A 13206-nucleotide genomic window follows, 5' to 3' on the forward strand; every position below is an offset into this window, starting at 1 on the left:
TTATTTGTAAAATGGTTGCTGTTTCTTGGAAAATAAATTTTGGCTCGTCTATACTTGATTTACAACGATGTATATTTGATATTTGACGGTATTCTATAAAACAAACATCTAAAAGGATTTAAACACGATATTAATTAGAAAAAAGCATCGATAAAGGGAATGTAACGTTCAAAATTACAAAGAAACTACCATTAAATGGTAACAGTGTCTTCCACATAAATATACTTGCAAATTTTGATTCGAAATTAAACTGTTTATCGATTAATCGACGATCTAAGCCGATTAGATTCGGATTTTGTCGACATCTTCATCTGTTCTTGTAGTTAAAGGTCTTCCATTGAACGGTCCATCTTCTATTTTTACTACGTAGCTGTGATTTGCAGAAAATCTTACATCACACTTTTGCTCGAAATTGATGTCATTGATTTTTTAAACGGTTCCACAAAATCAATAATTACTAACAACCTATTCACCTAAAATAGTTCAAACTCGTACTACACGTCTGTCATATGTCAATTTATCGCCCCTCCAATTCGCGTGCTTCCAGTGTTGCCATATCGAATGCTAAGTTCATAGTTTCAAGCATTAAGCTCTCGAAAGTTATTCTGGGAATGCTCTAGGTGCAAAAATTACCAAGAAAACCTTTCATTCGACCTCAACCTTTCTGTAAATGCATTTACAAATAATAGTTCGAGGATATCAAAGATATTTCCAGGATTGGACCATTCCAGTCCTAATTAAACTGGATCTAGCGGAAATGAGAGGAGATTCTGTGGGGAAGAGGAAGAAACACACCTAGTTAGGTCTTGTCATTAAAAAATAACGCAAAAAATTATTTAAAAGGAAAATTTGGAGGGACCAGGCTTAATTCCAGTGGAGATATTTTGGAAATGGAGGCGAGCTATAAATGGGGGAAAATAGACTTAGTAAACTTAACGTTCAACCCTGTATAATCTACAAGTTCAGAATTAATGTGTTATATTCGTCTACTTTATTTAGTATTATTCGTATTTTGTGAAAAAAAAATATAAATATCAAATAAATTTCTACAATTACACTCTAAATTCAAAATTTTAACATTTTTTTACAAAATATTATTAATAACTTCCAAAATATTCGATAGCTGCGTATATATATGAACAAAATGATGAGTTATAGAAGAAAAGAGAAGAATAATTTAACCTTAATAAACAATGTCACTTACCTGTCAAAACGTGATGCTTTAATAAATATTCCGCTTTATTTTTATCTTTCATTAGAGTTTCTCTATCTTTATCTTCTAAAGCGGCGAAACTTTCATCTGTGGGAGCCAATAGAGTCAAAGATTGATTATTTTCACGTAAAGTTTTCTCTAATTGTGTGTCATTTAAAAGTGTTCGGAATGTCGAGTACTTCGGATCGCTTTCGATAACTTCTAGAAGATTTTGACTCGGCGGTACCAATATTTTATTAACTTCGTGTATAGTGGAGCCACACGCTTTTTCGTCGAAACCTATTAACCTAGCGCAGTTGACTGTTGCCCGATTAACGATACGATTCAATAGAGGTAACTGAAATCGATTGTAGGTATTTATTAAAATTGAGAATACGAATATTTTTAAGCTCGTGATTGAAACTAAAGATTTAAACATAGACACACTTGTTTTTAAATATACCTCTACGATAAAACAATTATCTATGTAAATATAAAAAAGAAGAAAATATATGACATTGACGTACACTGACAGTTTTATGAGGAAATCGTGAGCTGTGTGAAATGTAAATTAGAATGGATTCAAATAATTTCATTTGCAAAGTGACAAATCATTAACAAAAATAATCATTCATCAACACTAAATACATTCAGACGTTTTCTAGAATATTTTTATGGAAAAATAAAAAGATAAAACCAGAGTTAGTATAATTTGATGTTTATCTATTTGACTTCTCGAGTTTTAAGAAACTTTTGTAAATTTTTAATGAAAAAAAAATTGTTTTTAGTTAGAAAACTGTTTTATAATAAAAGTTAGTTAAAATTCCAGTTATGTCTTGTTTTCTGTTTCTGATGTATAACAACAGTAGGTTGCTACTTAAGTTTTGAGATATGACAACACTGATGTAAATATGACAAATCTGACATTACAATCATAAAGTTTGACATTTTTAATGACGAACGTACTCAGATCATGTTATAAAACTGCTATTTGAATTATTGACAAACTTTACTGTACTTTTGATATGGATTAAACTAACAACAGTGTGCCGATGAACTCATTTCGACTTTTGCTGATAAAGTACCATCTGGAGCCACCGCTGGTTTTTGAATTCAACCGTGGTCGCACTTCGCTACAAGATGAATTTCGTCAATCGTTCAAAATCGGCTGCTGTGCCAAAAAAAGTATCTAATGCTGAGCGAAAATTAGGCGTTTGTTCCACTCGAGACGGTTCAAGTTAAACCAAATCCAACAAAAGTTGTTCGCGTTCGAAGCATTTCCAAGCAAATGGTTTCCTGTTTTTTTTTGAAATAACTGGACGTGTCGCCACAGCTCCAGTAGAGCAACTTAGAAGTGTCAATTCTGAATGGTACGGCAGCATTTTTTTGCAAAAAAATCAAGGAACCAATCGCGAAAAAACCAATTGTGGAAGATGATTCTCCACCACGACCATGCGAGCTCTCACACACCAGTTCAAACAAAAACGTTTTTGAACAGTCGAAACGTAAATTGATGGGTCATACGTCTTTATTTGGCACCCCATAATTTCTCCTTATTCTCGAAAATCAAAACTAAATTGCGAGGTCAACGTTTTTCTACACTTAAAGAAGCGGTTGTATGTTCAAATCCCATGTTTTGTAGGTACTTCAATCGAAATGCTTCGGCAGTTGGTTGAGACGCGTGAAAAAGTGTATTCATCTTAATTGAGAATATTATAAAGCCATATCCAATTATAATTATTTACTTTATTCACAATATCATAATTATTAAGCAAGTTCAGAAGTAACGTCTATCGTATTTTTAAATTTGCCGCTTAAGCTAAGATCAAAATGGCAGCTTACGGAATTGGTACGTTCGCGCATACTGACAAATTGTATAAAAAGAAACGAATTTAAACTGAAACTAAATATTTTTGCATAAACACAACTAGTATGAAATAATACCTCCATGAGAAAATAATGTATTTATAAAAAATAAGCAGAACATATGACATTGAAGTCAAAGGAAGCCGTAGGAATTATGAATCAGTTTAAATAACAACAAATGGAATATTCAGACATTTTTCAAAGCAATATTTGTAATACATCAGTAAAATGGTGTCTGGTTTTCAAATTTTATTATTTGAAATGAATTTTATGAACATTTAATTCACAAATTCTGTAAAAATTATTCTGAATTAGAGTTCTTTAGATAAATTTTGTTATTAAATGACAGCAATCGAACGGGGGGTCTTAAAAGGACTGATTTCGTCAAAACCAATAAAAGTAAAAAGGCGGTTCCCAACAAGTACCGTCCTAGTTGCTTCAGTCCCAGTAATTTCCAAAGTCACGAAGAAAATCGTTAACTAGCAAATCTTCAGTCTGCTATCATAATCAGGGACCATCAATACAGCTTCTATAAACATAGATAAACCGGGGACATTCTGACTAACGTATGGACTAAAGCTATGGAGAAATATGAGGAATCCAAAGCAATTGTAAACCTTATAAATGAATTAAGATCGTACAGTTTGTCGTTCTAACTTAGTAATTGCCTCAAAGACCGATCCATCCAGGTCGCAATCGATGGACATACCTCAGAAAGGTTTAAGGTCAACAATAGACTTAGCTAACAACCAAATCGGTAGGCAACATCACCATCAATACCAATCTGGAGTGAAGTGATAGCAATGTGATTGAGTTTAATGGGGCTATAAACTCTGCAACAGCTAATCCTCTACAATGCCCGGACTTGTAGGCGATCCAGAATTGACCAGATGCTAGTTTTGTTCCCGAACATTACAGCCTGCAGAAGTTCAAGATGAATATCTACAGGGATCTCAGCAAGCACCACTCGAACTACTCGGATAAGGTTTACCATCTAGAGATTGCGTTTTACGTAAAAAAATACGAGAATCAGAAGATTTTAGGATTTGATGTTGAGCAATGTATAGATCGGGGCTAGTTCAGTGGTTGAGATATTGAATGGTCGGTTAGATATGGAAATATCAGTTTCATGATAAGATTCGGCGGACGGATACTCAGAAACTTCATGGACATTGATGAAAGTAACGTCGGAGCAGTTAATTGCTTCAGTATGAAGGTAAGTGATGGCGTTACGACTCGATTTTAAATCTAAACTTAAAATTTAGAACCATTTTATTATGTACAAAGTCCTATAAATCATTAAAGGTTCAACGCCTTTAGATATGATATTGGTGAGTGATATAGAGTGGTGATATTTAGATTTTGTCGGGTTTCTGCAATTAATTAAAAGTTTTCCTCGATAAATCCCGAATATTTAATTGAATTGTCGATCTAATGATAATAATAATGAATTTTTGAAATAAATACTCACCGTTGAGTACAAATTAAGCCGTAGCTCTTTACCGTTATCGAAGGTAACCAATTTTTCATTGTTGTTCATGTCAGCGGATTGCAATTGACCCTGTATGGCGTGATACCTGACGATTTCTTGCATCGCTTCTTTGTCGTTTTCAATTTTACTTAATAATTTTTGTCCTTCCGGACTTTCGAAAGCTTGATTGTTTGGAACGAATACGGTGGCGTTTTGGAGACCATTAATTTGTTCTTGTAATTCGGCTTTTTCGATGAGTTCTTGAAATTTGGAATAGTTTTGGTGTTTGAGAACGTTACCGACGTGAAGACCTACAAAAATCGAAAAAAAAAATCTCCATAAAAAATTGGAAAAATTCCAATGTATTTCACTCTTTTGGGACAAACTTTATTTTCCCTGTATACCCAACCATTATTCTGTTACTTCATTATTTATAAATAAAAGATAGTTTTGAATGATAAATAACGGTTTTATTTTTGACGAAAAACAGGTTTGTAAAACATATGACAGTTGGTTTTTTAAGAAATGTTAATTTTAAATAAAGAGTTTTGAAAAAGTGAATTTCTTAGTAAAATAGGTTTGTTTTTGATTAAAAAACGGTTTTGAACACAAATAACAATTCTTCAATTTTTGAAAAAGGCAATTTTGAAAGATAAATTACAGCTTTTTTTATGGAAAAGTAGATTTCAAAGACAAATAACTATTTTGTTTTTGATTAAAATCCGTTTCTAGTACCAGCAACGATTCATATTTTGCATGAGACGGTTTTCAATGACAGATAACGGTTTCATTTTTGAGAAAAACACTTTTAAAGAACATAGAACCAGTGAGTTTTTGAGTGAAATAGTTTTGTTTTTGAGAAAAAACAGTTTTAAAAGACAAATAACGATTCACTTTTAACAAAAACAGTTCATTTTTGAAAAAGGCAGTTTTCAAAGGTAAATGATAGTTGTTTTGTGAAAAAGTAGATTTCAAAGACAAATAACTGTTTTATTTTAAAAAAAAAACCGTTTTCGAGTACTAGCAATGATTCATATTTTGTATGAGACGGTTTTCAATGACAAATAAGGGTTTTATTTTTTAGAAAACAAATGACAGAGGGTTATTTCTGGAAATAGACCATTTTCAATAACAAATAATGGTTCATTTAAAAAAAAAAGAGTTTTGAATGGCAACTAATGGTTTTTTTTTTTGAAAAAAAAAAACAGTTTTCAAAGAGAAACGAGAGTTTGTTTCGCAAATTTTAAAGATAAATAACTATTTATAGTTCAAAAGCGGCGGTTGTCAATGAGAATTAATTGTTTATATATATAAAAAGTTTTCAAAGACAAATGACGGTTTATATTTGAACAGACTTTTTTGTGAAAAAAGAAGATTTAAAAGATAAATAACAATATTTAAGAAACTGACAGTTTAAAAAAATGACAAATGACATGTTATATTTTAAAAATACAGTTCTTAGAAACAATGACGGTTTATTATTTGTATAAATGACAGTTTTATAAATAATAATGACAGATAATTCTCGAGGACAGTTTACATGGACAAATGACATTTTTTAAAAACAATTGACGGTTTATTTCAAATAGAAACGACAGTTTATTTTCGAAAAGACAGTTTCATATTCTGAGAAGACGGTTTTTAAAAACAATCCACAGTTTATTTTTTGTGTGAAAATGACAGTATTTTAAATAAAAATGGCAAATAAACATGACAGGTTATTTTCTAAAAGAGAGTTTTCATAGGCAAATGACAGTTTTATATTTTAAAAAGACAGTTTTTGAACTCAATTGACGGTTTATTTTTTGTGTGAAAATGACAGTATTTTAAATAGAAATGACAGTTTATTTTTGAAAAGACAGTTGCATATTCTGAGAAGACAGTTTTTAAAAACAATTGACAGTTTATTTTTTGTGTGAAAATGACAGTATTTTAAATAAAAATGGCAAATAAACATGACAGGCTATTTTCTAAAAGAGAGTTTTCATAGGCAAATGACAGTTTTATATTTTAAAAAGACAGTTTTTGAACACAATTGACGGTTTATTTTTTGTGTGAAAATGACAGTATTTTAAATAGAAATGACAGTTTATTTTCGAAAAGACAGTTTCATATTCTGAGAAGACGGTTTTTAAAAACAATTGACAGTTTATTTTTTGTGTGAAAATGACAGTATTTTAAATAAAAATGGCAAATAAACATGACAGGCTATTTTCTAAAAGAGAGTTTTCATAGGCAAATGACAGTTTTATATTTTAAAAAGACAGTTTTTGAACACAATTGACGGTTTATTTTTTGTGTGAAAATGACAGTATTTTAAATAGAAATGACAGTTTATTTTCGAAAAGACAGTTTCATATTCTGAGAAGACGGTTTTTAAAAACAATTGACAGTTTATTTTTTGTGTGAAAATGACAGTATTTTAAATAAAAATGGCAAATAAACATGACAGGCTATTTTCTAAAAGAGAGTTTTCATAGGCAAATGACAGTTTTATATTTTAAAAAGACAGTTTTTGAACACAATTGACGGTTTATTTTTTGTGTGAAAATGACAGTATTTTAAATAGAAATGACAGTTTATTTTCGAAAAGACAGTTGCATATTCTGAGAGGACGGTTTTTAAAAACAATTGACATTTATTTTTTGTGTGAAAATGACAGTATTTTAAATAGAAATGACAGTTTATTTTCGAAAAGACAGTTGCATATTCTGAGAAGACGGTTTTTAAAAACAATTGACAGTTTATTTTTTGTGTGAAAATGACAGTATTTTAAATAAAAATGGCAAATAAACATGACAGGTTATTTTCTAAAAGAGAGTTTTCATAGGCAAATGACAGTTTTATATTTTAAAAAGACAGTTTTTGAACACAATTGACGGTTTATTTTTTGTGTGAAAATGACAGTATTTTAAATAGAAATGACAGTTTATTTTCGAAAAGACAGTTTCATATTCTGAGAGGACGGTTTTTAAAAACAATTGACATTTATTTTTTGTGTGAAAATGACAGTATTTTAAATAGAAATGACAGTTTATTTTCGAAAAGACAGTTGCATATTCTGAGAAGACGGTTTTTAAAAACAATTGACAGTTTATTTTTTGTGTGAAAATGACAGTATTTTAAATAAAAATGGCAAATAAACATGACAGGTTATTTTCTAAAAGAGAGTTTTCATAGGCAAATGACAGTTTTATATTTTAAAAAGACAGTTTTTGAACACAATTGACGGTTTATTTTTTGTGTGAAAATGACAGTATTTTAAATAGAAATGACAGTTTATTTTCGAAAAGACAGTTGCATATTCTGAGAGGACGGTTTTTAAAAACAATTGACATTTATTTTTTGTGTGAAAATGACAGTATTTTAAATAGAAATGACAGTTTATTTTCGAAAAGACAGTTGCATATTCTGAGAAGACAGTTTTTAAAAACAATTGACAGTTTATTTTTTGTGTGAAAATGACAGTATTTTAAATAAAAATGGCAAATAAACATGACAGGCTATTTTCTAAAAGAGAGTTTTCATAGGCAAATGACAGTTTTATATTTTAAAAAGACAGTTTTTGAACACAATTGACGGTTTATTTTTTGTGTGAAAATGACAGTATTTTAAATAGAAATGACAGTTTATTTTCGAAAAGACAGTTTCATATTCTGAGAAGACGGTTTTTAAAAACAATTGACAGTTTATTTTTTGTGTGAAAATGACAGTATTTTAAATAAAAATGGCAAATAAACATGACAGGCTATTTTCTAAAAGAGAGTTTTCATAGGCAAATGACAGTTTTATATTTTAAAAAGACAGTTTTTGAACACAATTGACGGTTTATTTTTTGTGTGAAAATGACAGTATTTTAAATAGAAATGACAGTTTATTTTCGAAAAGACAGTTGCATATTCTGAGAGGACGGTTTTTAAAAACAATTGACATTTATTTTTTGTGTGAAAATGACAGTATTTTAAATAGAAATGACAGTTTATTTTCGAAAAGACAGTTGCATATTCTGAGAAGACGGTTTTTAAAAACAATTGACAGTTTATTTTTTGTGTGAAAATGACAGTATTTTAAATAAAAATGGCAAATAAACATGACAGGTTATTTTCTAAAAGAGAGTTTTCATAGGCAAATGACAGTTTTATATTTTAAAAAGACAGTTTTTGAACACAATTGACGGTTTATTTTTTGTGTGAAAATGACAGTATTTTAAATAGAAATGACAGTTTATTTTCGAAAAGACAGTTTCATATTCTGAGAAGACGGTTTTTAAAAACAATTGACAGTTTATTTTTTGTGTGAAAATGACAGTATTTTAAATAAAAATGGCAAATAAACATGACAGGCTATTTTCTAAAAGAGAATTTTCATAGGCAAATGACAGTTTCATATTTTAAAAAGACAGTTTTTGAAAACAATTGACGGTTCATTTTTTTGTGAAAATGATAGTATTTTAAATAAAAATGGCAAATAAACATGACAGGCTATTTTCTAAAAGAGAGTTTTCATAGGCAAATGACAGTTTCATATTTTGAAAAGACAGTTTTTGAACACAATTGACGGTTTATTTTTTGTGTGAAAATAGCAGTATTTTAATTGAAAACGGCTATTATATATAACAATTTACTTTCTAAAAGACAGTTTCCATAGATAAATGACAGTTTTATATTTTAAAAAGACAGTTTTGATAAACCAATCACGGTTTATTTTTTGTGTGAAAATGACAGTATTTTAAATAGAAATGACAGTTTATTTTCGAAAAGACAGTTTCATATTCTGAGAAGACGGTTTTTAAAAACAATTGACAGTTTATTATTTGTGAAAATGACAGTATTTTAAATAAAAATGACAAATAAACATGACAGGTTATTTTCTAAAACACAGTTTCCATAGATAAATGACAGTTTTATATTTTAAAAAGACAGTTTTGATAAACCAATGACGGTTTATTTTTTCTGAAAATGACAGTATTTTAAATAGAAATGACAGTTTATTTTTAAAAACCAGTTTCTATAGATTAATGACAGTATTACATTTTAAAAAGACAATTTTTAAGAACAAATGGCGGTTTGTTTTTTAAAAATAAATTGTTTCAATGATATATAACTTTTTTTGCAAAAGATAGTTTTGAAAATCGAATGACGGTTAATTTTTGTGAAAATGATAGTATTTTGTATAAAAATGACAGTTTATATTTGAAAAGACAGTCTTTATAGACAAATGACACTTTTATATCTTAGAAGATAGTTTCAAGTTGATTGTAAAATGTTAGAGACACTTTTTACGTATATAAAACTTTTTGGGACACGTTATATATATAATAAAAGCATGTAAAAAACAATAATTGTTCAAATGATATCAAATTCCTTACCTGAATCAGGTATTATGATGGTATCAATTAAATGAATCACCCCATTAGTCGCCATAATATCAGTATCGATAATTTTCGATTTCTTTTCAAATATAAGTTCGTCGTCGATGGTCCTTTCCAAATTCAATAGGTCACCTTCGACGTTATGCGTCGTCGCATTACCAATTATCGCCGGGGAACATACAGTGTGAGACGTGAAATGATACTTCAGAATACCTGAAAGAACAAACGACTCACCTCCATTCTAACCACATATTTATGACAATTTTGGCGAGAGCGAATTTCCGATATGAAACTGAACATAAATTAGTGAATAGTGCATCAAAAATATAAATTAGATAGTTATATAGTTATAAAGTGAATAAATTTGAGGTAAAAAATATACTGGTTGTTTGATTTAATTCCATTCTTCAGTTAAACTGTAAGTGAATAAACAAATAATATCATAACATCGAATTATGAGTAGAAGGGATGAAATTTGGATCAATTTCGCTAATAACAGATACTTACTACTGGCGCATCCTGCTCCACTGAGTATCTTTTGTTTTTGCACTTCGTCCAATTTGCTGAACGCTTCATCCGTTGGTGCAAACACTGTATAATGTCCTGTTGGTTTCATATGGCTCGGAATATCGCTATTGGAGATTGCTAAAGAATAAATACGAAGTTTTGAACTTTTAGGAACTGGATAGTTGAATTAACTTGGCTACATACTCAAATGGAATCAATTTTTCAAGGATACAAAAAACAAATGAGATATGAAAAGAATCCTAACCTCAATTAGATCAATAAAATATTCACAATAAGATGGTGGACAGTAGAAGATAAAATTGGTTTATATTAGAACGGAGGTTTCGACGCAAAACTTTTGTATTTTGATAATATTGATGGGGAGTAGTCAAAGTAAAAGAATGTGGTGACAAATAAACCAAAAGGAGGACACCGGAAGACACCTCATATGGTTATTAGACTGAAGCTTCAGTCAAAAAAGAAATGGCGCTCCCTTGAAGTACAGTTGGTACAAAAATTGAACCTTGTAATAGGTGGCAAGATTTCCAGATTTGACCCGCCTAGATTATTTATTTATTGAGTTATTTGAATTAGAAGATAGGGAACCAAGGAATCGGTGATGAGATCTTTCAATTATTTTTTATGGTGTTACTCAAGCTGTAAGATGAAAAGCCATGGAATTGATCGCAAGACCTCCCGATTTGACACATTTAGATTATTTTTCAAAGGTTGATTTAAATTGGGAAAAGTAAATAATGAATTGAACAGTGAAATATTTAGATTTGACGCGTCCAGATTACTTTTTATGGGATTATTTAAATTAGGGGATGAGATACCATGAAATTGGTAGTGAAATCTCCGGATTTGACGCATCTGATTTATTTTTAATGGGGTTATTTGGAATGGAAGAAGATAATCGAATGGATGTAGTGATATCTTGAGATTTGACACACCTAGGTCGTTTTTTATGGGGTTATTCAAGTTATAAGATGAAGAAAAGCCATGGAATTGGTCTTAAGACTTTCTGATTTGAAACAACTACATTGTTTTTCATGGGGTTATTCAAATTTAAAGGAAAGAATTACCGAAAGGGTAGTGGAAACGTTTAAATTATTTTTTAGGGTTGAATTGACAAAAAGTCAAAAATATATTGTAGAATATCGAAAAACAGCAGTTACTTATATATATTTCCGAAAAAATCTAGTAGAATTTTCATTAAAATTGTACTTTCAAAAACAAAACAAAAAGGTCTCTTTCTAATTATGCTGCGAAATTATAAAATAAGAATATTTTTTTTCTTCTTCATACATATCAAGAAACCAAGAAAACTGTACATGTGTCCAACGTCTAAATAATAAAACACCTGTCAAATTACGTCAAGTCAAGGTTGGCCATCCCTCACCAGTCTGTCATTATGCCGCCATTACGTTTTAGGTCTCATAAATGACGTAGATGCAGGTCGAATATTTCGATTAGGAAAACATGACAGAACATTCTCTTTACAACAGCTTTGGAATGACAAATGACGTAATAACTGACAACACCTGTCATTTAAAGAGAACAGACACGTAGAAAAATTATTACAGTGTTGAAGATGTTTAAATATTTTCGTACCTTGTTTAAAATTGGTCAAACGAGGATGAGTATTTATGATTGTTTCGACGTTTTGAGTTGCAGGAAGAACGACACCTTCTGTAACATGTAGTATACCGTTGCTAGCTAACACGTTTGGTGTTTTCACGCGTGCGCAATTAGCCGTTAGTAGTTTTTCTCTTGTATTGGTAGGGTAAATATTGATTCTGATAGTGCTATTCGAGTTTTCGCTAGAAAAAAAAACAAATAAAGTGACTTTAGACACATAAAAAAGCGCTTTAATAATAAACGAAGTAACCGTCGCCTATCGTTTAGCGTATCCCTACCACAAAACATGATCCCTACATTATAAAAATAAGGAAAAAGGTTTTCATCTGAATACAATCGTCCATTTGATAATTATTGAGGTAAATAGTTCGTTGGTGGAGAGGTTAGATTCGTTTCTCAGCGCATTTTAAGTATATCTACTTTCAACTCTTCCAAATAATACAATAAATTCTTTTGTTGAAATGAAACTCTATGGTTAAGAACCAAGAGAAAGTCGCTGAGCATTACATCTGGTAAATACGATGGGTGGTTAACCAGTTAACGTTGTTATAATGGAAAAACTTTTCAGACAACCCTTGTATTAACATGAACGGTTATCATAGGTTTGGAACGTTCTTATTTTCTTATTATCTTTAACATTGTTAATAAAATAGAAGGATAAAGGACCTGGTTTTTATAAAAATACTTCTCCCTCTTTGTTTTTGACTCAATTGTCTGCTTGAATGTCTTCTATTGGCTATTAAATTATCAGCAATTGTTTCCATATTATCTCACTAGTATCTGTGACCAATCTTACTACAATTTCCAATTCGTAAATGTGTCTTTGTTCTTCTAGTGGTCCAGTAATATATAGTGTGTTATTTTCCATAGTATATGGTAGAAGTTCCTCCATTATAACATGATATAGAGTCTCAGTAGACATTAGTACGGATCATCATCATATAGCTCCCGGATAAGCGTAGAGCGCCAGTCGGTGTTTCAGCAGCTGTGGTAAAACGATGAGGTTCCATCGAGAGCTCTCCAATTCCTTCTATTTTTCCATCAATTCCTCCAATTTCTGTAACCTGTTTCCATGTTAATTTCATCTCCACATCTGAGGAGGTTTCTGCTACTGATAAAGGTTGACCCTGATTCATACTGAAACTGAACAGTCAATTC

At 30.3% G+C, this 13206-nt stretch overlaps 1 protein-coding gene across 1 annotated transcript in view; it reads right to left on the reverse strand.

The window, feature by feature from the left end:
• LOC130449991 (transforming growth factor-beta-induced protein ig-h3) overlaps positions 1-13206 on the reverse strand; it is a 52079-nt gene that overhangs the window by 6466 nt on the left and 32407 nt on the right. The window contains exons 6-10 of the mRNA XM_056788150.1: positions 12022-12230; positions 10408-10545; positions 9898-10113; positions 4530-4840; positions 1205-1550 (exon numbers count right to left, since the gene is read on the reverse strand). Of these exons, the coding sequence (XP_056644128.1) occupies positions 1205-1550; positions 4530-4840; positions 9898-10113; positions 10408-10545; positions 12022-12230 (1220 nt within the window). The remainder of the gene's footprint in view (positions 1-1204; positions 1551-4529; positions 4841-9897; positions 10114-10407; positions 10546-12021; positions 12231-13206) is intronic.

This window comes from Diorhabda sublineata, chromosome 10 (genome assembly GCF_026230105.1).
Source record: "Diorhabda sublineata isolate icDioSubl1.1 chromosome 10, icDioSubl1.1, whole genome shotgun sequence".
Taxonomy (NCBI): Eukaryota; Metazoa; Arthropoda; class Insecta; order Coleoptera; family Chrysomelidae; genus Diorhabda; species Diorhabda sublineata.